Source organism: Lynx canadensis, chromosome D3 (assembly GCF_007474595.2).
Source record: "Lynx canadensis isolate LIC74 chromosome D3, mLynCan4.pri.v2, whole genome shotgun sequence".
Taxonomy (NCBI): domain Eukaryota; kingdom Metazoa; phylum Chordata; class Mammalia; order Carnivora; family Felidae; genus Lynx; species Lynx canadensis.
Genome location: NC_044314.2, coordinates 41,276,542 through 41,301,935, shown reverse-complemented (window position 1 = coordinate 41,301,935; position 25,394 = coordinate 41,276,542). Strand labels below are relative to the sequence as shown.

The 25,394-nt window shown below is 36.7% G+C and overlaps 2 protein-coding genes across 5 annotated transcripts in view; one reads left to right on the top strand and one right to left on the bottom strand.

The window, feature by feature from the left end:
* Positions 1–25,394, bottom strand: part of DSC1 (desmocollin 1) — a 360,764-nt gene that overhangs the window by 302,628 nt on the left and 32,742 nt on the right. The window lies entirely within an intron of this gene.
* The window catches only part of DSG3 (desmoglein 3), a 34,615-nt gene continuing 15,019 nt past the window's right edge, over positions 5,799–25,394 (top strand). Inside the window, 9 exon segments of the mRNA XM_032595449.1 lie at positions 5,799–5,913; positions 16,910–16,983; positions 17,508–17,636; positions 18,741–18,896; positions 19,357–19,501; positions 20,159–20,325; positions 21,207–21,335; positions 21,638–21,823; positions 24,824–25,095. Coding sequence (XP_032451340.1) covers positions 5,799–5,913; positions 16,910–16,983; positions 17,508–17,636; positions 18,741–18,896; positions 19,357–19,501; positions 20,159–20,325; positions 21,207–21,335; positions 21,638–21,823; positions 24,824–25,095 — 1,373 coding nt within the window.

Genomic DNA, 25,394 nt, shown 5'->3' with positions numbered 1-25,394 from the left:
CAACAATACAACAGAGTATGGTAAATTAATATTTGACTGCATATTTGTTTTATCATTTCCTTTCCTATCCTATCATCATATCACTTGAGATAGTGAAAAGACAGGATGATGTTAGATCCAGGAAGGATGCCAAGTCCTCAGGATCTAACCAAGATCCAGAACTTACCTATCTCTGAATCTAGTTCCCTAGATTGCTATATTCAGAATCTTAATTTTATTATAATGTAATAAACTATTAGAATTTAAATAAACAACATTTAAATATCTTAACAGAGATAAAAAAAAATGTTTTTCCATAAGACTACTATTTTCTCATAAAAGAAGCAGAAAAGAATTATCTGTGACAAACTTTATGCCTGACAGGGAGGAAGGACCAGCATTTTCTTACACTGTCAGTAGGAATGCAAATTGGTATAGTGTTTTGGACGACGATCTATTAAAAAACTTGAATTGTATGTGTCCTTTGATCCAGCAGGTATACTTGCACAAAATTTTTTTTTTAATTTTTTTTTTCAACGTTTATTTATTTTTGGGACAGAGAGAGACAGAGCATGAACGGGGGAGGGGCAGAGAGAGAGGGAGACACAGAATCGGAAACAGGCTCCAGGCTCTGAGCCATCAGCCCAGAGCCTGATGCGGGGCTCGAACTCACGGACCGCGAGATCGTGACCTGGCTGAAATCGGACGCTTAACCGACTGCACCACCCAGGCGCCCCAAAATTTTTAAAGATATATTCATTTGTTCACCCCGGAACGTCCTGGGGATATGCTATGAAATGAAACAGACATGATTCCTCCCTGATAGAGCTCACAGCCAAGTAGTGGAGAAAGACAATAAAAGCAATCCAACCAATAAAAAGCAGCTTAACATATGGTGCTAAGACCGATACATGAAGCAAACTGGAATGGCTGATAAAAAAATAATAATAATAATGGGAGAAGAGTGCCCAAGTGTGGGGAGTAGGAAGTAAAGACCTCTCTGAGAAGGTTGTATAAGCAACCACCTAATGAATGAGAAGAAGCCAGTCAGGAAAGAAAGAAACTGAGTGAAGGCCTAAGGCAGGAAGATAACTGAGGGTTTTTGGAGAACAAAAGAAGCCACAAGTGAGAGGGATGGAGTGTGGGGTGTGGTTGGAAGGGAAAACAAAATCAATCAGGCAGTTCCTTATAGGTCTTGCCAGGCAGTGTTGCTTCTGTTCCAAGTACACTGGAAGCCATGATCCTTTTACAAGTAGCAGCCGAGGGAGCCAAGGGAGAGGTGGATTGGGTGAGAGACAAGAAAGGAACAAGAGCTCAGTTACCAGTCCATTGCTTGAGCTACATGAGAGATGCAAGGAATTTCGCTAGTGCAGAAGCCCGTAGAGGTGGGAACTAGACGGATTCCAAATGCATTTTGTAAATAGATCCCATATTTTCAATTTTAGGAAAAACCACAGGAACCAAAGAAAAGCTATCCCTAAAGAAAACTCTTTGTTGGAGTGAGCATGCCGTGCATTTGGAAGATTCCTCCTTCAGGCTTGTTACCTGACAGGAAAATTCCCACAAATAAGCAATTGCCTAATTAGATTAAATCAAAGCAAAAAGATGCTGACCCTAGTTACTTAACATACAGTGAGTGCAGTATTGGTCTCAGGAATAGAATTCAGTGATTCAGCACTTACATACCACACTCGGTGCTCGTCACAAGTACCCTCTTTAGTACCCATCACCCATCTAGCCCATCTGCTACCCACCTGTCCCCATCAACCCTCAGTTTGTTCTCCATTGTTAAGAGTCTCTTATGGTTTGTCTCCCTTGCTCTTTTTTTTTCTTTTTTCCCCTTCTCATATATTCATCTGTTTTGTTTCTTAAATTCCACATATGAGTGAAACCATGTAGTATTTGTCTTTCTCTGACTTAGTTCAAGTAGCATAATACACTCTAGCTCCATCCATGTCATTGCAAATGGCAAAATTTCATTTTTTATGGCTAATATTCCATTACACACACACACACACACACACACACACACACACCAACATACCACATCTTCTTTATCCATTCATCGGTCAATGGACATTTGGACTCTCTCCATAGTTTGGCTATTGTTGATAATGCTGTTGTAAACCTCGGAGTGCATGTACCCCTTCAAATCTGTATTTTTGTGTCCTTTGGGTAAATACCTAGTAGTGCAATTGCTGGATTGTATGGTAGTTCTATTTTAAATTTTTTAGAAACCTCCATACTGTTCTCCACAGTGGCCGTACCAGTTTGCATTCCCACTAACATTGCAAGAGGGTTCCCCTTTCTCAGCATCCTCACCAACACCTGTTGTTTTCTTGTGGTGTTAATTTAACCATTCTGACAGGTGGGAGGTGGTATCTCATTGTGGTTTTGATCTGTATTTCCCTGCTGAGGAGTGACGTTGAGCATCTTTTCATTACACAGATCTTTTTAAAGAAATAATTCTAGGAAATCACAGAAGAATGGTGAACCACATTACACACTATCTAATAGGAAATTGGATTAGCAGTTCTATTTTCACTAATTCTTAAAGTGCAGACCGCTCTTTACTGATGCACATTTATTACATTCTCTGACATTTCTGCAAGCCTTCAAGTATGATCGTAATGGAAGAGGTCTGATTTGCATTACCTTGAACAACAAAGAGTGACAGACCACAACTTCCACAGGCCATTTCGGGATGTATGTATACTTTTGTTCATGCATTATTTGTGGCACTAATATCTCAATTCATGAATCTGTAAATATTCAAAAACAATTAAATATCAAAAAGTAGTGATGTCTGACATATAAAATATATTACATACATGTTTCCAGTCAAAACAAACAAAAACCAGTGAAGGCCTGCCAGTGAAGGCAAAGTCTCATTAACATTCTCTACTTGGTGAATAATAGAACTGCTATAGTTAATGAGCAATGGAAACATCATGGAAACCTTGGAATTCATTGCCCACTTGAATAAATGTTCATTCTTATTGCTTCACTCCTTATGCCATGGTTCAATTTTTAACAAGTTGATGAATGGTTTCTTTAGCTTCTTAACCTGTGATGTGTCCTACCGTCCAACTTTTATACTTTCAACATGGCACATCAATTGAATCGCAACATACACATACAATGAAGCTCCCTTTTAATGATAATGATCATTATTGTTATGATCCTCATTTTTATTTCAGCTTCGTGAGTAAAAGCCAGTTTCAAGTTGAGCTTAGGTTTCCAAAGACATTATTCAGAGAATAATAACATAACCACTCAACAGAAACCACTGGAAAATCCTCCCTTCTTTCCTTTTCACGAACAAATGAAATGGCAAGTGAAAATACTGCTTAATCCAAAGACATTGTGCAAATACACTCCCTAGCTGAAGTAACCTCCACTACCTTCCAATCACCATGCAAATCTGGCCCCAACAACACAATATTTTATTACCTTACTGAGGTCTCAAATCCTCCAAACAAAAGGAAGTGTTGGCTTAAAGCATGATCAAGAGCATATAGAAGATGAGAGAGCGCTGCCCGCCTTTAGAGTGCACAATGGATTTGTCGTGGATTTCTACAATCCTCCTTGACTGGGACAAGTAGATGGAGCCAGCCTGCAACAGGCCAAGTCTGGTATTTTACTTTCTACAAGGGTGCCCACAGCTTTTATATACCACCTGATCAAGAATCTATAATTGGTATTTCAAAATACAAAAGTAAAATACTTCCTTATCTGTGTTCAGATGAATGACAATTAACATTTTTTAAGCCCTAATTAATTAAAATTGTTGGGGCGCCTGGGTGGCTCAGTCGGTTAAGCATCCGGCTTCAGCTCAGGTCATGATCCCATGGTCCGTGGGTTCAAGCCCCACGTCAGGCTCTGTACTGACAGCTCAAGAGCCTGGAGCCTGCTTTGGATTTTGTGTCTCCCTCTCTCTCTGCCCCTCCCTGACTCATGCTCTGTCTCTCTCTCTCTCAAAAATAAACATTTAAAAAAAATTAAAAATAATTAAAAAAATAAAGTTGTCAAAGAACTGGAGTTGTAGAAAAGGTAAATCAGAACAAAGTCAATCATATCTAGAATTTAGATTCAATGCCACTTATGGGTATGCCTAAGAATATCATACTTCAGGGCTATCATCTTTTTAATCTTTTGTCTTTAGTCCAATACTTTGAAGAATTACACGATATTAAATTATGGAAAATAAAGAATTGAAAGTTCATTAAATTTTTGTCTTCTTCTCGGTGGCTCAGTCAGTTAAGCGTCTGACTTCGGCTCAGGCCATGATCTCGTAGTTCGTGAGTTCAAGCCCCACGTCAGGCTCTGTGTTGACAGCTCAGAGCCTGGAGCCTGCCTCAGATTCTGTGTCTCCCTCTCTCTCCGCCCCTTCCCTGCTCATGCTCTGTCTCTGTCTCTCAAAAATGAACAAATGTTAAAAAAAAAAATTTTTTTTAATTGTTGTCTTCTTTTCTCTCTCAAAGTTTAGAATGTTATTCACAAAGGTTCTGCTCAACTCTTCAATAAAACTTTATTTACAAAAACTTTATTACAAAAACATTTTGCTGGAGATGGATGGTGGTAATGATTGCAAAATAATGTGAGTATACTTAATGCCACTCAGCTTTAAAAATGGTTTAAAGTAGTAAATTTCGTTATGTATATTTTAACACAATTAAGAAAAGAAACAAACAAACAAACAAACAAACAAAAACAGAATATCTTGCTCACCAGGTGGGTTTTTTTCCCATCTTTTAGACTACAAAATTGTTTCTGCCTAAAATACTCTGATTAAGTGATTTTCCTGAAACTAAAAAGCCTCCAAAACCTGATGCATAAATACTTACAAAGATAAAATTGTTCTTCTACCAAACCTTTCTTTAAGTTGTCTGGAATGTTTAAAAGTGTTTTTAACTCTAGGGTCATAACCAAATTAAAGTGGTGTTAGTAGGTTGCCCCCTCCCCTAAGTTAGGTTGGAATATTTCGAAGTGCATAAAAATACAGCAGTAAGCAGGTTGACTGCTCTGGAGGAAATTTTTGAGTAATTAAAATTGCACAAAGATCATCTCTTTCACTAGACAAACCTACCTTTTAAAAAACTTATAAATGAAAAGGAATACAAGAGGAAAGGTGTCATCTGATTATTATCAAGGATCTGATTTTGCAATGCATTATTTATATATTTCAAATATCCAAAGGCACCATGTAACTGTTTACTCCCATTTTATTCCTAATTATTTTCAATTACTTCTAATATTTTTTCGAATGTTTTTCAATTATTACTAATTATTTTCCAAAACCTGTATTAATAGTTACTTCACTATTACTTAGGCTTTGTATTGCTTTCAATGATATAAATTATTACTTAACACTCACGTTTTGCTGAACTTTCAATCTACCCACATATATTCAGACTAAAAATAAATGCTCTTCAACAAGTTAGGTTTTAGGGGATTTTTCTATGTTTTGTTTTGCTTTTCAGTTTTAATTGCAACCCTGAATAAAAGCTAACTAGATTCTTTTTCAGTGTAGTCAGGCCTAGCTTTTGCATTTCCACACCATGATTAATTTATTATTCATCTGGGACCTTCCTATTAAACCTGGTCTTTAGCCTGTGAACTTTTCTTTCAGCTTCCAACAAAGGATTTCATTACTTTGGGAATTGAGGTGTGTCTAAGTTTTTACCTGGGAGCAAAAGTGATGCAAGCATTTCTGGTGAGACCAATCCTTGGTTTAGGGTGGGGAGGAGCCGCATAACAGGCCGGCTGTAGATTCCAGAAAGTAGAGAAGCGACCAAAGAGCTTTTCTTAGACATCCTATGCGGACAGTCGGAAGGACTGAAGCAGCAGCTCCCTTGGATTTGTCCACCAGGGAAATCAGAGACAATGACTTGGCTCCTTTTCAGAACATCAAGGGCTCTGGCCATGTTAATGGTAAGTCTTTTTTTTTTTCCCAAAATAATTGCCACTTTCCCTGTTTCCTTCCTTTTTTGATAATACAGTATTTGATTGCCGAATCCCTATTATAAATTCTAAAAAGAGTGCAGTAAAAAGAAACAACTTTAGAATGAAATCGTAAAGATTACCAATTTCCTCCTCTTGTGGGATTTTGATGTTGTATTTTATATAGAAAATAAACCAGAGAGAAATAGAATGTGAAAGTCGACATTTAGCATTTCTTTAGTTAATGAGTTCATTAATCTGGATCTCAGATCTATTTTCTACCACACTTTCACTTTCTTCAAAGTAATGCTTTTATTCCTCTTTCTAATACACAAACTAAAACACTTGAAAGAGAACCAGGTCTGTTTTCCAAGGTTACATATCTCTTAAGCATATGGCTAAGAACTGTACATGTCTGGTCTTGATACCTGACTTGTTTTTAAAACAGTCAGACCGTTGAATTAAAATCAAAGCAATGCTTGACTCTAGAGAAGTTGAAAGAGTTATTAAGAAAACAATGTTAATGTTTAGCCATTATATGCAAAAAATATGCCAACTTTGGGCGACAAAAACATACAGCATTTTATAAGCCTTTTTTTTTTTTTTCAGGAGAATAATACTTTTGTTGGTTGAGAAAGATTTATATAATGTTATCTAAAAGAGAAGTGGAATCTGAAGAGCAGAGCACTAGCCTGGATATTACAGACTAGTTTGTTCCTTAACTATGTTGTTTCTGTGAAGAAAAAAAAAGCTCCAATTGTTTCAGTTACATTAGGATACCAAAATAGTGACATACACCATAAATGAGTATTTTTAAATTCTTCATACAAATTCCCCACTTCACAGTAAACCAAGTTGGCCTGGGCATAAGTTTCCCTCATCTCCTCATCTAAAAAATTGAGGTGATAATTGGACTTCAAGAAGTTATAGGAAGATAGAGCTCAAGAAAGAACTTTCTAAAAATTAGAGGTGTCTAAAATTAGAATTGGCTGCCCTGTGGACCAGAGTTTCCAAGCCTTCCCTCTCACAATGCCCAAGCGGAAAATAGGTATCCTTCCTTCTGTTAGGGTCTATTTTTATTATAACAGTGTAACTAATTGTTTTGGTTATCTAATGAGTTTATTTGACCCAAGAATGTTGTAAAGAGTAATGAGACAATTGTATGACTTTCCCACCTTTCCAGATGGTCATTTCTGGACTAAACTGCAAGTGGCCTGAAAATGCACATGTCTACACCAATGACCAACTCAGAAAGCTATGGGAAAGGCGGCAGGGGGTGTCAAAAGGTGTCATAAGGACACAGAACTAGAGCAGCAAAAGCTTAAGCAAGCTCTTTTCCCTGTTTTGACATAGACCATTCTCAAGTATCCCTCTGATTCTAGAGTGACCAATAAGATCCTTATACTAAGGGGCGCCTGGATGGCGCAGTCGGTTAAGTGTCCGACTTCAGCCAGGTCACGATCTCGCGGTCCGTGAGTTCGAGCCCCGCGTCGGGCTCTGGGCTGATGGCTCAGAGCCTGGAGCCTGTTTCCGATTCTGTGTCTCCCTCTCTCTCTGCCCCTCCCCCGTTCATGCTCTGTCTCTCTCTGTCCCAAAAATAAATAAAAAACGTTGAAAAAAAAATTAAAAAAAAAAAAAAAAAGATCCTTATACTAAGGGCTGTTTCATTCATCTTTCTATCCCGAACTCCCACTATATAATGTCTCTCTTACAGTGGACACACAATTGTTTGAAAAATGGATAAATGAAAAGTTAATGAAGGCTCTCTAAACTATAACCTCCCACAGTGCCTCTATAATGCTAGTCATAAGGAAACTATGAAATGTAAGACATTTTCTTCCCCTCCAAAAAATTTCATACACACACACACACACACACACACACACACACACACACACACAAGCTATTTAAACAACAATATAGGGGCTCCTGGATGGCTCACTCAGCTGAGCATCCAAATTTTGATTTCAGCTTGGGTCACGATCCCAGGATTGTGGGATCGCGCTCCATGTCAGGCTCCACTCTGGGTGTAGAGTCTGCTTGGGATTCTCTCTCTCTCTCCCTCTGCCCCTCTCCTCCACTCGTGAGCTCTCTCTCCTTCTCTAAAATAAAATAAATAATTAAAAATAACAACATTATAACTTCATAGACCTGCTCTGTCCAATATGGCAGCCACAGCCCATCTGTGGCTATTAACCACTTAAAATGTGGTTGGTGTGAATTGAGAATATACACCATATTTTGAAGACTTCGTATAAAAAAAAAAAGAATGTAAAATGTCAATTTTTATGTTACTATTAAAATGATAGTATTTTGGATTATTGGATAAAAGATATGTTAAAATTAATTTCACCTTTTTAGGCTTTTTAAATACATTAGTATTAGAACATTTAAAATTATATATTTGGCTCACATTTGTGGTTCTTATTATATTTCTATTGGACAGCGCTTATCTATTATTAATGCTGTTAGTGGAATTCAGTATCGGTCAAAAGTGAGGTCGGCAATCAAGGCTCCATAGACTAGGTGAGATTTGGCTGTTTTTTGATTAGTATAGATAGGTCAAGGGGGATTTCTTCAGTTTTCAGACTAGCATGAGCAAAGGAAAGAGTGATTACGGCATTTACCTAGAGGCAATGGACACACTGGTTTGGCTAGAATGACCGTTTGTGTTGGGCATGAGTTGGAAAGGTAGATGAGGGTCAGACTGAAAAGCTCACTCTGTGAAAACTAATAGAGTCCTTTTAGAACTGGGGAGCCACCCCAAGTTTCGAAATAGTGTGGTGAGAGGGAAAAAAATCCAATGTTTTTAAAAGCATTATGGAGTGGGAATGTGCATCTTTTGTTGTTGAAGGGTGAGGTCTGAAAGCTGGAAGACATATTTGGAGGTGTTGAATTAATTCCACCACCCTATGACCGTATAAGGGTTGGCTAGAGAAGTGAGATATGACAGCAAAGTCACAGACTTCAGTCTACACCTGTACAACTGACTCACTCCAGGACTTGTTTCCTCAACTGTCAAATGACGATAATCACAGCCCCCTGCCATAGTAAGAATAAAGCAGAAAGAAACATTTGCAAACAAGTGCTCTGGAAAATATAAAGTGCTTTGTAGGACTCGGATCACTTGTCATGTTTACATTAATAATACAGGTGATTTTTGATAACGTGTTAAAATTCTACCTTACTATTTTACATAACCACCACCACCAGTTTTAATCAGTCAAGAAACAGTCCTTTGTTGAGTGAAAGATCCTATCAAACTATATCCTAAATTGGTATAATAGTGGGTAGGAGAAAACAGCATTTTCAAACTGGGAGCATTACTCAAAATTTCAACTGTTCAGTCTTCTAGATTAATTACTTGAGAGACAAAAGCATGGAGAACGCCTGCCCGTAGTCAAAGAAAAATGTAATAGTTATCAGTTTCCTCTGCATATTGGATCCATTTCACACAATACAAAATAAACATTTTGGGGGAAAGTCTGTGATTGAAAAACACTTATCTTCAGAGATTTAACCTTTTAAAAATAATGTCTGTCTTCAAAGTAGACCACTGTCCACAAAATCTGCATCGCAGTTTGTCATATAACACTTCTATTAGCATCTGGACAATAAGATGTTTAATTTCATGCTACTATATTACATAAAAATTTACTCACTACAAAATTAATAGCTGTGTTTGGAATCCAAAGATTTTTAAAGCACAAAGTTTTAAAGAAGTTAGTAGTATTAGCTCTGGAAAAAAAGAAAGTAGTTTAAATATCAAGTTCTGCATTAAAATGTGTTCTAAATGTAGCAGAACTATCTTCAACCACCTTCTTCTCTAGAACAAACAAAAAGCAAAATTTTAGAAAAAGAATTGTAAGTAAATGGCCCAAATGTTTTATTGAAGTTTAGTTGACACACAACGTCCTATTAGCTTCAGGTGTACCCCATATGATTCAGTAATTTTGTGCATTACAAAATGATCCCCATGATGAGTCTAGGTACCATACAAAGTTGTTACAGTATCATTGATTATATTCCTTATGCTGTACATTACATTCCCATGACTTACTCATTTTATAACTGGAAGTCTGTACCTCTTAATATCCTTCACCTATTTCACTCACTCTCCAACCCATCCTCCCTCTGGTAACCAGCAGTTTGTTTTCTGTATCTATAAGTCTGTTTCTTTTTTATTTTGTTTGTTCATTTGTTTTGCTGCTTAGATTCCACATATTAGTGAAATTGCATAGCATTTGTCTTTGCCTGACTTATTTCTCTTAGCATAATGCCTTCTAGGTCCATCTGTGTTGTTGCAAATAGCAAGATTTCATTCCTTTTTACGGCTGAGTAATATTCCATTATATCTATCCATCTATCATCTATCCCACATCTTCTTTATCCATTCATCTATTGGTGGACACTCAGGTTGATTCTATATCTTGGCCATTGTAAATAATGCTATGATGGATATAAGGGTTCACATATCTCTTCAAGCCGATTTTTTCATTTTATTTAGATAAATATCCAGAAATGGAATCACTGGATCATACAGTAGTTCTATTTTTCACTTTGTGAGAACTGTCCATACTGTCTTCCACAGTGGCCATACCAGTTTACATTCCCACAAACATGAGGGTTTCCTTTTTCCCATATCCTTGCAAACTTGTCATTTTTTGTCTTTTTGATTATAGCCAATCTGATGTGTGTGAGGTGTGACATAATATCGCATGCATTTCCCTGATGACTAGTGAGGCTGAGAATTTTCATGCCTGTTGGCTCTCTAGAGTCTTCTCTGGAAAAAAAAAATCTACTCAAATGTTCTGCCTGTTTCTTAATTGAGTTTTTTAAATACTTAAGTTGTGTGAGTTGTAGAGGTTTTTTGTGTGAGTTTTGGATATTAACTTATCATATACATGATTTGCAAATATCTTCTTCCATTCAGTAAGCTGACTTTTCATTTCATTGGTTTCCTTCACTGTGTAAAAGCTTTTTCGTTTCATGTAGTCCCACTTTTTTTTGTTGCCCTTGCCTGAGGAGACTGTTCCAAAACAATATTGCTAAGACCAAAATCAAAGAGCCCGCTGCCTATGTTTTCTTCCAGGAGTTTTGTGGTTTCAGTTCTTACATTCAAGTCTTTAATCCATTTGAATTTATTTTTGCAAATGGTGTAAGTTGATGGTCCAGTTTCTTTCTTTTGCAGGTAGCTGTCCAATTTTCCCCACACCATTTATGAAAGAGACTATTTTTTTCCACATCATATATTTTTGCCTCCTTCATTACAGATTAATGAACCATATATGTGTGGGTTTATTTCTGGGCTCCATTCCATTTGATTGATCTGTGCGTCTGTTTTTATGCCAGTACCATACTGTTTTAATTACTATAGTTTTGTAGTACAGTTTTAAATCAGGGAGTGTGATCCTCTAGCTTTGTTCTTCTTTCTCGAGATCACTTTGGCTATTTGGGGGCTTTTGTGTTTCCACAGAAATTTTAGGATTATTTGTTCTAGCCCATGAAAAATGTAAATGGCCCAAGTTTTTAGCAGAAGGAAAATCTTTGAGGTATCTTTCCTTCTCTTGATTGATGAAACAATCTAGTTTCCAGTGCTAATAAATATATGAAAATAAATTTCCTCCTGAACCTCTCCAAAAATTAAGATTCTAAAATCAGAATAACCTTGCCAAGCAATTCTGGCCAGTCTTGCCTGACTTGGGCAAATGTCAGGAAAGATGTAATTACATCTACCAATTACCACTCCCACTTACTTAATACCTGAAACTGGTTTTCATTTGGAGCTAGAACACTTAATGCCCCATGTGGTTTCCCATAAATCTGCTAGCCTTTGGCTCTTCCTTTCCAGTTAAGAGGCAATCTGATAGCCTAAGGTAAGGGCTTGTTTTGAAAAGTTCATCATAAGAAAATTATATGGGCAATTGGTTACTATCTGTAATTATACTGTGAATAATTGAATCCATCTAATATGCACATTTTTCTTACGTGGCCCCTGCACAGTTGGCTAGGCTATACACTGCACAACTCCAGGAGGTAAACTACAATGTGAACAGTACCCTCTGAAGTTGTGCAAGGAGCAATTTACACAATTGTACAGTGGAACGCTGGTTCTTGACTCTTTCTGATGCTCAAGAAAGAGAAAGTTTTTATGTGACCTGATGTGAATAATAATAATACAAGGTCACTTCATATTAAAGTGGATCCTTTACACCTTTTTTTTTTTTTTGAAGTTTGGTGACTGACGTGATTAACACTTCTTAAGCACTTCCTGTGGGCTAGCACTCATCTATGTGCTTTCAACCTATTAGTTCATTTAATCTTCACAACAAACCTATAAGGTAACTAGAATTATTATCCCTATTTTACAGATGAGGAAATTGAAAGATTGAGTAATATTCCCAAGTTATACAACTGGTAAATGGTGAGACTAGGATTTTAATTCAGGGATTCAAGATCTGGTGTCCAATTTCATATTACTACACTTAACTGTATTTAAATTAAGCATTTGAGAATATCCAATTTGTTGAGAATATCTAGTATATGTTTTTCTTAGCATTTCTATCATGATACACGGTTTAACTTTCTAAATTAATTGAGTTTACTCTTTTAATCAGTTATTGAAAATTGAATTGTTCAAAATTAAATAGTAATTTCTAAATATTAAATATATACCATTTTTGTTCAATTAAGAAATTTGTCCTGATACATACCAAGTTTATTAGAATGTTTTTGGAGTTTTAAATTTTAATTTTAAACAGCGTGTGTCTGTGTATATATATATGTATACACACACACACACACACACACACATATATATATATGTATATGTATCTAGAGAGACTACATACCCATATATATGCTATGAGATATCGTAAGAGACAAATCACTCATTTTTTATTTACAGGAAATTTATTAATCAAACATGTATTGAATGACCTCTATGATTAAACTCATTAATAATCATTGTATATTGTATCTAACCAATTACAAGAATAATATCATCAGCCTATATATTGTTTTCCAAACATAATTAATAAATTTAAAAATTCATGTCTAAAACTTACAATAATTTCTTTGAATCACTTAATTCACTTCACAGATTTCCCAGAAGGGAGTGGATGTGATCCACTCTTATCCCATTCTAGAGGTGAGAGAGAGCTACCCTAGGTCAGCTAGCACTAACTCCCTGGATCCAATGCACAGTCTAACAGTCTATCCCTCCCCACACTAAAGTTTGACGTAACTCTAAACAAATTCCTGGCCACTCAGTAAATAACAGTTGTTATTATAAATGCCTTTTTAAAAACTAGTCACCCATATTCTCAAAACATATTTATTGTGTACCTATTATATTCAATAGGAACCTTAATGATATAATTGTATACATTTAATTAACAAATAGGGTATATGGATATTAAATTACTTTATTCCATATGCTATTTTATTAATTTAATAATCTGATTTTCTTTCAGCAAAATATTTCTAGTTTTTATCTATACCAAAGTATTTAGGCTATATTAATGCTTTAAAAATCATATAACTAAAATTATCAGGGTGCCTGGGTGTCTCAGTCAGTTAAGTGTCCAACTCTTGATTTCTGCCCAGGTCAGGATCTCACCATTGTGGGATAGAGCCAGAACCTGCTTAGGATTCTTTCTCTCCCTCTCGCTCTGCCCCTTCCCCACTCGCACACAATCATGTACACAGTCTTTCTCTCTCTCAAAATAAAATAATAAAATAAAAAAGAATAAAATAAAATAAAATACAATCATCAAAATAACCAGAAAACCAGAGGAAGGAAAAAAAAAAGTATAGGAATTCTCAAGGTAAGTAGTGCTTTCTCTACATTTGTCTTTCCAATCAAAGCCACCAGAAATGACAACTTAGTTGATTTATATTGTCAGAAAACTACTGAAATATTTATTAAATACTCAAAATAGTTATATTGAAGTAACTAAAACAACTAAGTAACTAATATGCATATTAATTATCTAAAATAAAGCACTATTCTAAGTAATATAAGGCTATGATTATATTTCTAAATATTTAAGAAACATTACAATATTCAGAAGTGGTTTTTACTAACTACCTCATATTCCTAAAAGCACAAATACTATCAGATTTCACAAAATTCCCTAAAATTAGAGAACATTCTCGGTGGCCTGACTTTCAATAAGAGAATGAGAAAGAGTGAAGGTTTGAGTGAATAACTTCTAAAGGCTCTGATTCAGTGAAAAGATTGAACAAATAAGAAACAACTGTCTGCAATGTTCATTTTCCATTGTTTTTAGTTTGTACTTCCTTTGCTTCCCAGGAAAACAGAAATTATGCCTTAATGTCTATTAGAAGAATCATTCTCTATGAGGCTAGTGCAAACATGATTCATATTTTCTGGATGACTCTTTCCAGTTTTCCTGTAAAGGGAAGTGTGCCTGGCCCAACCCTCCCCTCACATGTGGCTGAGTCGTCTTAATGAGCTGAGAAATTAGGGCAATTACGACAGTAATTGGGTCCCCTCTCCCAAGTAGCTAATGATAGTGTTTCAGAAAAAGAAGCAAAACTGTAAAATCATTTTGAGGTCTATTATAACCATATGTAATAGTCCCTTTTCACAACAATTTGCATACCCTTTCAAATAAGGATTTCAGTGAAATTTTTAGAATGGAAGGGTCCTGGCATCCTATGTCTGATATGGTTACTTCTTTGGTTCAGAGTTCAACCTGCCTCTTTATTATAACTTTCCAAAATCAACAATACAATAAATCTACATTGTTTCAGGAGTAACCTCAGCCTCTACCAGGAAGAAATCTAAATTGGCTATCCTATAACTTTCTTTCCACCACCAGTTTTTCTATTTATTTATACCAAGTTTGGTTAAAATCTAGTGTAGTGATGATCTACACACTTCGGAGTCAGGCTGCAGAGGCTCACATCCTGACTCTGCCAGGGCTGTTGGGGGAGGTGAGTACTCATTGTCTCCTGTCTCCATTTCTGCATCCATAAGATAGACTATAAGAATAGTGTCTCCATCAGATGGCTACTCTAAGAATTAAGTGAGATGATAAAGATCTATAAATAGCAACTGACACAAAATCCATAATAAACCTTAACTACTAATATTACTCTAATTCTTTTTCTTCTTACTTATTTTTCACAATATTTTCCCTACCAGATTCTTTTCACGTAAGATAATCAGCGGGTCAACAAATACTTGTTAAATATCTGCTGAGGGAAAGGTATTATAACAATTGTGAGAAAAAAATAAACATAGGAGCATTGGAAAGTTTACAATTCTCTTGGCTTAACATCATAATGCACCCAAAACAATAAGAAATAGTAAATCATGGCAAATCCTTATGGATTAAACTGCATGGTACAAAATATGTGTTGAAAAAACTCAGAAACAAGACATCAGTAAGGACAGTTTCATGGAGATTGTTGGAACTTGAATTGATCTTAAAGGATTAGTAATATTAAAGTGGGTAAAGGGGAGATGTCACTTTACACCAGTGAGAATAGTTAAAATTAAAGTGACAAGAAATAAAAAGTTTTGGCAAGGATGTGGGGAACAAGACCTTTGTACACTATTGTTGGGAATTGAAATTGGTACAGCCTCTATGGAAAACAGTATGGAGGTTCCTCAAAAAATTAAAAATAGAATTATCATATGATCCAATAACTCCACTATTAGGTATTTACCAAAAGAAAACAAAAACACTAAGTCACAAAGATATATGCATCCCTATGTTTATTTCCGCATCATTTATAACAGCCGTAATATGGAAGCAACCTAAGTGTCCATCAATAGACGAATGGAGAAGGAAGATGTAGTGGAATACCATGCAGCCATAAAAACACGAGATCATGTCATCTGAGACAACATGGATGGACCTAGAGAGTATTATGCTCAGTGAAACAAGTCAGACTGAGAAAGCCCAATACCATATGATTCCACTCATAAGCAGAATCAAAAAGAGAAAAGAATAAACAAACAAAAAGCAGAATCGGAGCTGTCAATACAGAGAACAAACTGATAATTGCCAGAGAGGAGAATGGTAGGGGTTGAGCAAAATGAATGAAGGGAAGTGGGAGATACAGGCTTCCAGGTATGGAATGAATAAGTCACAGGAATAAAAGGCACAGCATAAGGAATAATCAGTGATGTTGTAAAAGCAATGTAACAGTACAGATGGTAGCTACACTTGCGGTGAACACAGCATAATGTATAAACTTGTCAAATCGCTAAGTCGCACACCTGAAACTAATATAACATTGCATATCAACTATACTCACATTTTTTAAAAATGCATTCCGGGTAGAAAATAAGATAGAACAAAACACAAATGAGGTTTTCATACGTTCTTGAAAATGTAAAGACCCTAGCCTGCCTGACGTCATTCTATCCTCATCTGATTTTTTCGTATCAGTACAAAAATTAAGTTCAACATTTAAGTTGAAGTAACAGGGCAGAGATAAGCAGATCTGTGTCCCACAGTAAAGCGTTCTTGTGATGGGAATAGCGTATCCCCATCTTTTACAAAGTATATCCCCGTCTTTTGTATCCCCATCCACTCTCTAAACCTTACTAGTTCTAGCCCATCCTCTCCACCCATGTACAACTGAGAAAATGCCTTACCCTGTAAGTGCAGCCAGCTAATAGTTTATCACAATGGTGCTTGCCACTGTTTGCCAAAGCAGTATCTCCCCCAGTTCCTGGAAAGTACAGAACAGCCAGGTAAGCAATGTCAGGTTGCTACAACTGGCTGTTTGTCAGAGTTCTGCACAGTTCCATAGGTTCTTCTGTGTTTCCTTAAAATTGTGTAGTCAGATTAAAAAACTGGAAGAACTTGTTTCTATCTCAGGTATTTTCTTTTTCCTGGGAGCAATTTACCCTTTAAATAGTGCTTCCCCAAATCTACTTCTTTTGAAACAAAAACAAATCACAACATGAATAAGATTATCTTATGCAATTACTTATTTGAAGAATTCACATTTAATTTGACTTTATTTAAATGTCTACAGGTGCTCCTATTGGTTCACGGAGAATTGCGAATAGAGGTAAAGTATGAAAAAGTTTTTTGTAGTTAAAATAAAATAATAGTTTAGTTTAAAAAATGAAAATTGTACTTGAGAAAAATAAGTATTTATTTACTTTTTAAAACTGTTAAATAATTTAATTGTGAAAATAAAATTGAAACTAACCCAATTTTAAATACCAACAAGGTATAAATGTCATTATTGTAGTTTTATCTCATGCATGCTTTCTTATTTTAAACAAACCAACAGAGTTTTATTAAACAAGTCCTAGGTGCCCAGAGCAGTGAGATATTATGGAATATTTAAAGGAAAGATAAAAAATGATTAAATGTTAATATTAAAAAATCATATGGTTCTGTAATTGTTTTAGTTATTAAATGTTTCTTCTTTGCTTGACAAAATGTGAGGTCAGGCAAATTAGACATTTGACAGTCCAAGATACCATGAAACATAGGGGACTCCTCAACTTAGGTATTAATAATTAATACTCAAAGCAAAACTTTCCAACAATGTGCATAATAAAATGGGATGCCTTTTCATGTAAGACAAAAGGTCAACATGGAGAAGATGAGACTGCGTTACAAGGCAAAAGGAGATATAAACGTGAATGGGTGAAATTTGCCAAACCCTGCAGAGAAAGAGAAGACAACTCAAAAAGAAACCCAATTGCCAAAGTAAGTCATATCAGCAGGGGGACGAAGTGAGTTTTTAGAATACATGTAATAGATGTAAATTAAAATGAGATGGCAACTGCATTTATCAAAATGCAGATTGGGGAGTCTACAGAAAAAATAACCTGGTATCTTCAGCCAAAAAAATACAATAACAATAATATAGAGAAAGTTGAAGGAACTATGGCTTCTAGGGTAATAAAAAATAACTAAGAAACATGTGGACCAATTTCAGTGAATAAGCCTTATTTAGATCTGGACTGTAGCAAACGGCAAAAGAATATATGGATAAGACAATGAGAAAAATTCTTGGGAGTCCATGTATTCATAATTACCAAAACTGGGTGATGAGAAATATCAGGTTCATTATATATTGAAACTTTCCATTTTAAAAAGATTAAAATTATAATAAAAAATAAATAATAATAGTAAGCAATTTAATACCTATTTTTAACACTGTATAATCCCTTTCCTCTTTTTCTATCCAGCTCCTCCTATTTAAACTAAAATAAATGTCTTTGTTTTAATATTATCTATTAAGAAAGGGAACATTCAGAAGTAGTCTTGTCAATATTAAGTATCCATGACTTCCAGCCTTTTTTTTTTTTTTTAATTTTTTTTTTTTCAACGTTTATTTATTTTTGGGACAGAGAGAGACAGAGTATGAACGGGGGAGGGGCAGAGAGAGAGGGAGACACAGAATCGGAAACAGGCTCCAGGCTCTGAGCCATCAGCCTAGAGCCTGATGTGGGGCTCGAACTCACGGACCGCGAGATCGTGACCTGGCTGAAGTCGGACGCTCAACCAACTGCGCCACCCAGGCGCCCCATGACTTCCAGCCTTTTAACATCACCGTGGTGGCCACAGCCTGAACAAACATTGTAAAGCCAAAATGATTAACATATATTGGTCCGCGCTGGTCAACAGAAGCAACAATTTGAATTATTTCACATTTCCAGTATTTATCAAGGCAAAAAGTAACCATCGCAGTGTCAGAAAGAGTGAATAAAATAAACAGATGGCTTTAGACTATGATGGTGGAGAAAAGGGGAAGGCAAAGGTCTGGTGAATGATCACATTAACATTTTTGGGTATTTTGGGCTACAGATTACTTCAGATTTCCAAGCAACCCAGAAAATAACCTACCGAATTTCTGGAATGGGAATTGATCAACCCCCTTTTGGAATCTTTGTTGTTGACAAAAACACTGGAGAAATTAACATAACGGCCATAGTTGATCGCGAGGAAACTCCAAGCTTCCAGGTAAGTTTGTGTCCTCAATATTAGGCACCCTCACATTTGTGCCTGGTGGCTTTAGAATGTAATACTCTTCTACTGGTTAATTTAGAAGAGAGATCAGCACATGAATCAATTCACCAACAAATAACAATGTAAGGCCCTCTATGAAGAGCCTCCATTTATGGTTGTGCTCCTGAAGGAATATGCCAGGAGGGTGCGTGAGTAGGCACTGAAATCCAACATGCATCCTGCAAAGTAGTTCACCTTGCCATGGGACAGGACCAGAGTGGAAGAAGGGGCAGCTTGCCTAACTGGCCTGCCCAAGGTGGCCACCTTTTCTTACTTTGTCTACTTGTTGGGGAAATATTTTTCTTCTTTGCACAAAAGGTCTGTACATGCCAGTAGAGGCCTTATTTCTACAAGTTTTAATAGTATGCAAACTGACTTTGTAGAGTAATGAGTCACTTTTCCCTCCTTTTTCTAGATCACCTGTCACGCTCTGAATGCCCTAGGACAAGACGTAGAGAAACCACTTATATTAACAGTTAAAATTTTAGATGTCAATGACAATCCTCCAGTATTTTCACAAAGTACATTCATGGGTGAAATTGAAGAAAACAGTGCTTCAAGTAAGTCTTTTATAATACATACCACTTCTAATCTTTTTTATTTTAAAAAACAAGGATCACTATAGTATATCACTTTTAGAAGCTAATTTATTGTCTTAGTTTCACCAGTAGTTGTGCAGAAAAAATCATCAAAATAACCTGGGTCTTCCTTTGTAATATTTTGTACTTTATCCACTGCCATTGTATTTCTAGGTTGTAGTCCTGTTATCAAGTCAATAGTATCTTATTCTATATATTTAAGTCACATGAGTACTTGGCAGTAGTCATAAAGCTAAAAGGGTGGTTTTAGGTAGCCTGGCTGCATCACCTGGACTTTTTTAGATTATAAAGGACAGAGACACACAATTACTTGGATAATTTGAGAAAAGGAAAGAATGCTAATGCCATCCATGAAGGGAAGAAATAAAGACAGAAAATAGTCTCAACTCCAACACAGCCAAGGCGTAAGGCCGATGAGAGGATTTTTACAGAAGGCAGCACAGTTCTACCTGATTGAGACAGTAAGAGATCTTGAAAAAGACATGTAATTTGTTTTTGAGTATTTCGATAGACAAGATTTTTAAAAACAAAGGTCAATTTGAAATGGTGTTGAATATTTAATGTGAACAGAACGTCAGTCTTTAAATATTCTTTAGTGAACTACTTCTGTATTCCTAGACTCGCTGGTGATGGTACTAAATGCCACAGACGCAGATGAGCCAAACCACCTGAACTCTAAAATTGCCTTCAAGATTGTCTCTCAGGAACCTGCAGGCACACCCATGTTCCTCCTAAGCAGACACACTGGCGAAGTCCGTACTTTAACCAATTCTCTTGATCGAGAGGTAAAGCAAGGCACTTGGGATTATTCAATAATAAAGGATTTGATTGTAAGAAAGCCAAGAGAGGTGACCCCATTTTACCTAAGGAGAAAGAAAAAGAAGTTCTCCATACTCAACTAGGCAATCTAGGGAAACTGTTTGCATTCCAGTGTGATTCTAGCGGGGTGAGATGTGTTCCTAAGACCTGTAGAATCAATTGTACCCTAAATAAACAAGTATCAGCATCCCAGTGAGAGGTAAAGTGGAGAGTAAAAGAAGGCATGAAAGCATCCAGGGACAAAAACTGAACTGTGACTTATTCCTTATATGGTGCAGGAAAATGAAATTTCTCAGATGAAGGAAGAAATTTCTTCCTGGTATAAAGCTTTCTCTGATGTTACACTTTTACTACTGAATAGTTATAATTCTGCCCCCGCTTCCAGAACACTAAGGAATCCCCTTCTTCTCTTCCCCATCGTCATACCGCCATAACTACCATCACCACCACCACCACCATCTTTATCACCACACAATACCCTGTCAGACTTTCTATTACTTTTATGCAAATGATTCTCTGAATAGACCAATAGGAAAGCTCTATAAGCGAACTTCCCTCAAATAAGCATCCCACCATCTTCAATGCCCAATCTTGCTCCAACTGTGTACTTTCTTGCCCTAAGAAGCTCACAAAAATGAAAACCTGTTTTAGCCCCATAAAAACTTACCCAACCATCCAGAGCCCCACATGCCTCCTCTATGCTGGACAATGAACAGCTCATGTGATCCTTCTTGAGAATAAACTATGAACTTGAATATTTTCACCCCCATAGGAAGCAGGTAGGTGTTATTTGTATTCTTGGTGCTGGAGATTAATTATGTTTTTTTTTATTTTTCTCCAAATTTAGCAAGTTAGCAGCTATCATCTTGTTGTGAGTGGTGCAGACAAAGACGGAGAAGGACTTTCAACTCAATGTGAATGTAGTATTAAAGTAAAAGATGTCAATGATAATTTCCCAATGTTCAGAGAATCTCAGGTACACCTTGCCTCTTGAAGAATAATTTATGATTTTTTCTTAATTTTATACTACAATACTACCATCCCGTTGTATTTATACAATATATTGCCATCCTAATTCAGTATTTGCCTGCTTGCTGGCTTCTATTTACGTTGTCTGCATTTTTCTTAAAAAAGAAGCTTTTGTAAAATATAAGAATTTAGTAACAAGCAAGGGGCAATACATAATTTCAGAATTAATGATATATGCTATCAGAATAAATATACTCTCTTTAGATAAAAGCTGACAATAACTCAAAATTCTGCTTCTCTCCTTTTTAGTATTCAGTACAGATTGAGGAAAATACTTTAAGTTCTGAGTTGATTAGATTTCAAGTTACAGATTGGGATGAAGAATTCACAGATAATTGGCTTGCAGTGTATTTCTTTACCTCTGGAAATGAAGGGAATTGGTTTGAAATACAAACTGATCCCAGAACCAATGAAGGTATCCTGAAGGTGGTTAAGGTAAGTTCTATTTCTCTTCAGTGGTAAAACTATTCCATATTAGCCCAAACTCTATCATTTCTACAAATAAACTTTATTCACTTATTAATAATAAACCTCTTCTTTACAGAAAATGAAGAAAACACATAAAAGTAGATAGAATTTTTTAAAGACACAAACATAGCCCCAATACCTAAGGACAGCTTTCTTTTTACTGATTTTTTAAGTTATTTATGTTGAGAGAGAAAAGAGAGAGAGAGAATGGGAGGAGAGAGAGAGAAAAGAGAGGAGAGAGAGAGAGAGAGAGAAGGAGGAGAGAGAGAGAATCCCAAGTAGGCTCCATGCTGTCAGTGCAGAGCCGACATGGGGCTTGAACTCACAAACCATGAGATTATGACCTGAGCCGAAACCAAGAGTCAGAAGCTTAACCAACTGAGTCACCCAGGTGCCTCAGGACAGCTTTTTTTAAACATGTTGATTTATTTCTTTCCAAGCTATCATAGTTTCTATAGTAAGCACACACTACTATAATATATTCATAGGTGTGCCTGCTTTAAGCACCAGAATGTAAAACACATTTATTGACTAATCCATTTTCTCTCTACAATTAAGTTAGGAAAAGCTAAGAATTCATGGTATTGGGCTTGTGAATTTATCAATTGTGTTAAGTGGATTAGTTACAGTCATAAGAGGGGAAAAATAACAACTTTTTGGAAAATGGGACTGTATAATTAAATCTGCAAGATAAAAAATAATAATTGAGTAAACCTTCCATTTAACATGCTTAGCTATAACAGACACTCCCCCTGCCCCACACACAGAATCCAATCTGGAATAATGTAAAGGTAAGGATATTTCTGCCTGGACACTATATAGACTAGAAAAAATAACCACTATTTGAAGACCTTCTTTGGCACAGGACACTGGACTATCTGGGACCTTCCTTCTTTCTTTATTTCCTTGAGTCCAGTAGAGTGTCAGACCCATAATATGCCCTTAACAAGGGCATAACATTGCGGGAATGCCTGATTTCTGCAAGCTGTGGAAGCAGCTCCTATTACTCTCCTTTTCAGAGAGAGGGCTGAGGCCATCCTCACTTGCAAGGGTGTATTATAAACCCCCAGCAATCCCTTAAATGAGGTATTCTCTCTCCTGTATCAGTGTCGTCTAGTTTCCACACTAGAAACCTGGGCCATATCTTTCCTCACAACAAACAGCCAGTCCTCCAATTCTTCCCTGGAAATTGTCCTTAAAGTCTGGCCCTGGTCTTCCTTCTGCTGGCCTGTGCTCTACCTGGCCTTGCCTCCTTACCCCTAGATGTCTATAATCCCTCCTGATTGATGTCCTTTATGCCTCCTTCATCCTCCTCCTGCCACCGGTCTACTAACATGCTTTTCTTAAAACCAATTTGGATCATTCTGTTCTTTAAAATCGTTCCTTGTTCTCCATTGGCTGTGAAAGTGGTCCTCAATTCTTTTTTTTTTTAAGTTTCTTTATTTATTTTGAGAGAGAGAGTGAGTGAACATGCTGTGCATGAGTGAGAGAGGCGCAGAGAGAGACAGGGAGAGAGAGAATCCCAACCAGGCTCTGCATTCAGTGCAGAGCCCAATGTGGGGCTTAACCCCACAACTGTGAGATCATGACCTATACTGAAATCAAGAGTCAGTCGCTTAACCAACTGAGCCACCCAGGTGCCCCAACCCTCAACTCTTATTGCTCACTTGAATCACCTGCAACTCTTCTTCAGCCATGGCAATGTAGGAACTATGGGTTCCGTTAGTCTGTGGGGAAGCCCAGGCAAAGGAGGGTCTTAAACACTCCTCAGAGAACTCTAATCGCAGCCAGGATTGATGACCAGCTGCTGGCCTTCAAGATGACCTTCAGCCTCCTCAGAGTTATATATAAGGCCTCTCACCACCTGCAGCCAGCTCCCTGTCACTTTCTGTAACTCTGGGCATTTGAAAACGCTTCACCTCTGCCTGAAAAAATCCTCCTCATCCTTCAGCACTCAGCTCACTTGAAACATCTCAGGATTCCTAACTGTCCCAAGTAGAAGCATTCACTCACTTTTGCACATAGATTCTATAATTTCTCTTGTTATTTTCCCCTTGTATTATAATTACCTGTTTATACATTCTCCTCCACTCCCTTGGGGAATGCTTGAGCTCACAAAACTACTCATTACAGACTTAAAACTCAAATCCAGAACTCTTCCCTTAATTATTTTCAGTAATATACAAATGTATCCCCAGTGAACATTTCCTTATCTCATCACACTCAAAAAAATGTATTAGTGAATGGAAGAAGCTTTCCTGGGATTCCTCAGTCCTTGATTTGGGCCACATCAATAAGACGGTCAAACAAATAGTTATCATGCAAGACCATCTGAAAATGGTTCTACAAAGAGTTGGTGGGCCACCCACCCACTGCTTTTCAGATGCATATTGGCCAACCAAGTTTATTATGATGGTCCGCCTTTGCCACCTAGAAATTTTTAAATCAGGAAAGACGCTATTGCACACGAATCCAATAGCTATTCTCTGAATGGCTATAACTGCCATTTTTAGGATGCGTTTGGGGGACAAAATTTGTGAAGTCCTCACAACAATCTGATGATTGGGGGTTTTTTCAGCTGTGACAATTTGAGAATCAGAGAAATTAAATATTCTGCTATGAGTCACACAGCTATTAGGCCACAGAACCAGGATTCAAATCACGCTACTATAGCAAATTTGGGATTCTTTCCATCCCACCACAGAGCCTAAAGGAGCTATAATGATGTTTTAGTAGTCTACAAAGAGGTACCCTGTTTTGTAAGTATCGGTTAAGAAGCTGAAGTCTTATAAGTTAAAAATTTTAATGATTTCTCTATCTCAACATTACAATGATTTCTGAAATTGTCTTGCTATGGAGAAATAAAAACAGCCACTCAAAGCATGTAACATAAAGTTCTCTTTTCCTCTTCTGGTTTTGCCAGATTGTATTTCTGTGATACATCTTCCCTTCTATTTTTTACTCCAGGCTCTAGATTATGAGCAACTACAAAATGTACAACTTGGTATTGCTGTCAAAAACAAAGCTGAATTTCACCAATCAGTAATCTCTCAGTATCGAGTCCAGTCAACCCCAGTCATGATTAAAGTGGTGAATGTGAAAGAAGGAATTATGTTCCATCCCGCTTCCAAGACATTTACTGTGCAGAAAGGCATAAGTACTAACAAATTGGTCAATTATGTCCTGGGAACATATCAAGCCATGGATGAAGACACCAGAAAAGCTGCCTCATACGTCAAGTAAGATTGTTTTTACATTAGTCCTTGATGTCGTTTTCATTTACAAGCTACTACAAAATAACACCCCAACATTATATGCCAAGAATACAGAGATACAAAGTGCCAACTCAAACAACTGGATAACTCAAGAAGAGACATGTAGCCAAATCACAGAACATACTATGCTATGAGTAAAGATAACATGAGCGTAAGTTAAAGTGGAAACTGAGAGAACGTCTTAGCCTGTCGAGAGAAATCGGGAAAAAATTTCGCAGAAACTTTCAGTTGAGTCTTTAAAAAGAGTAGAAGTTCACCACAAG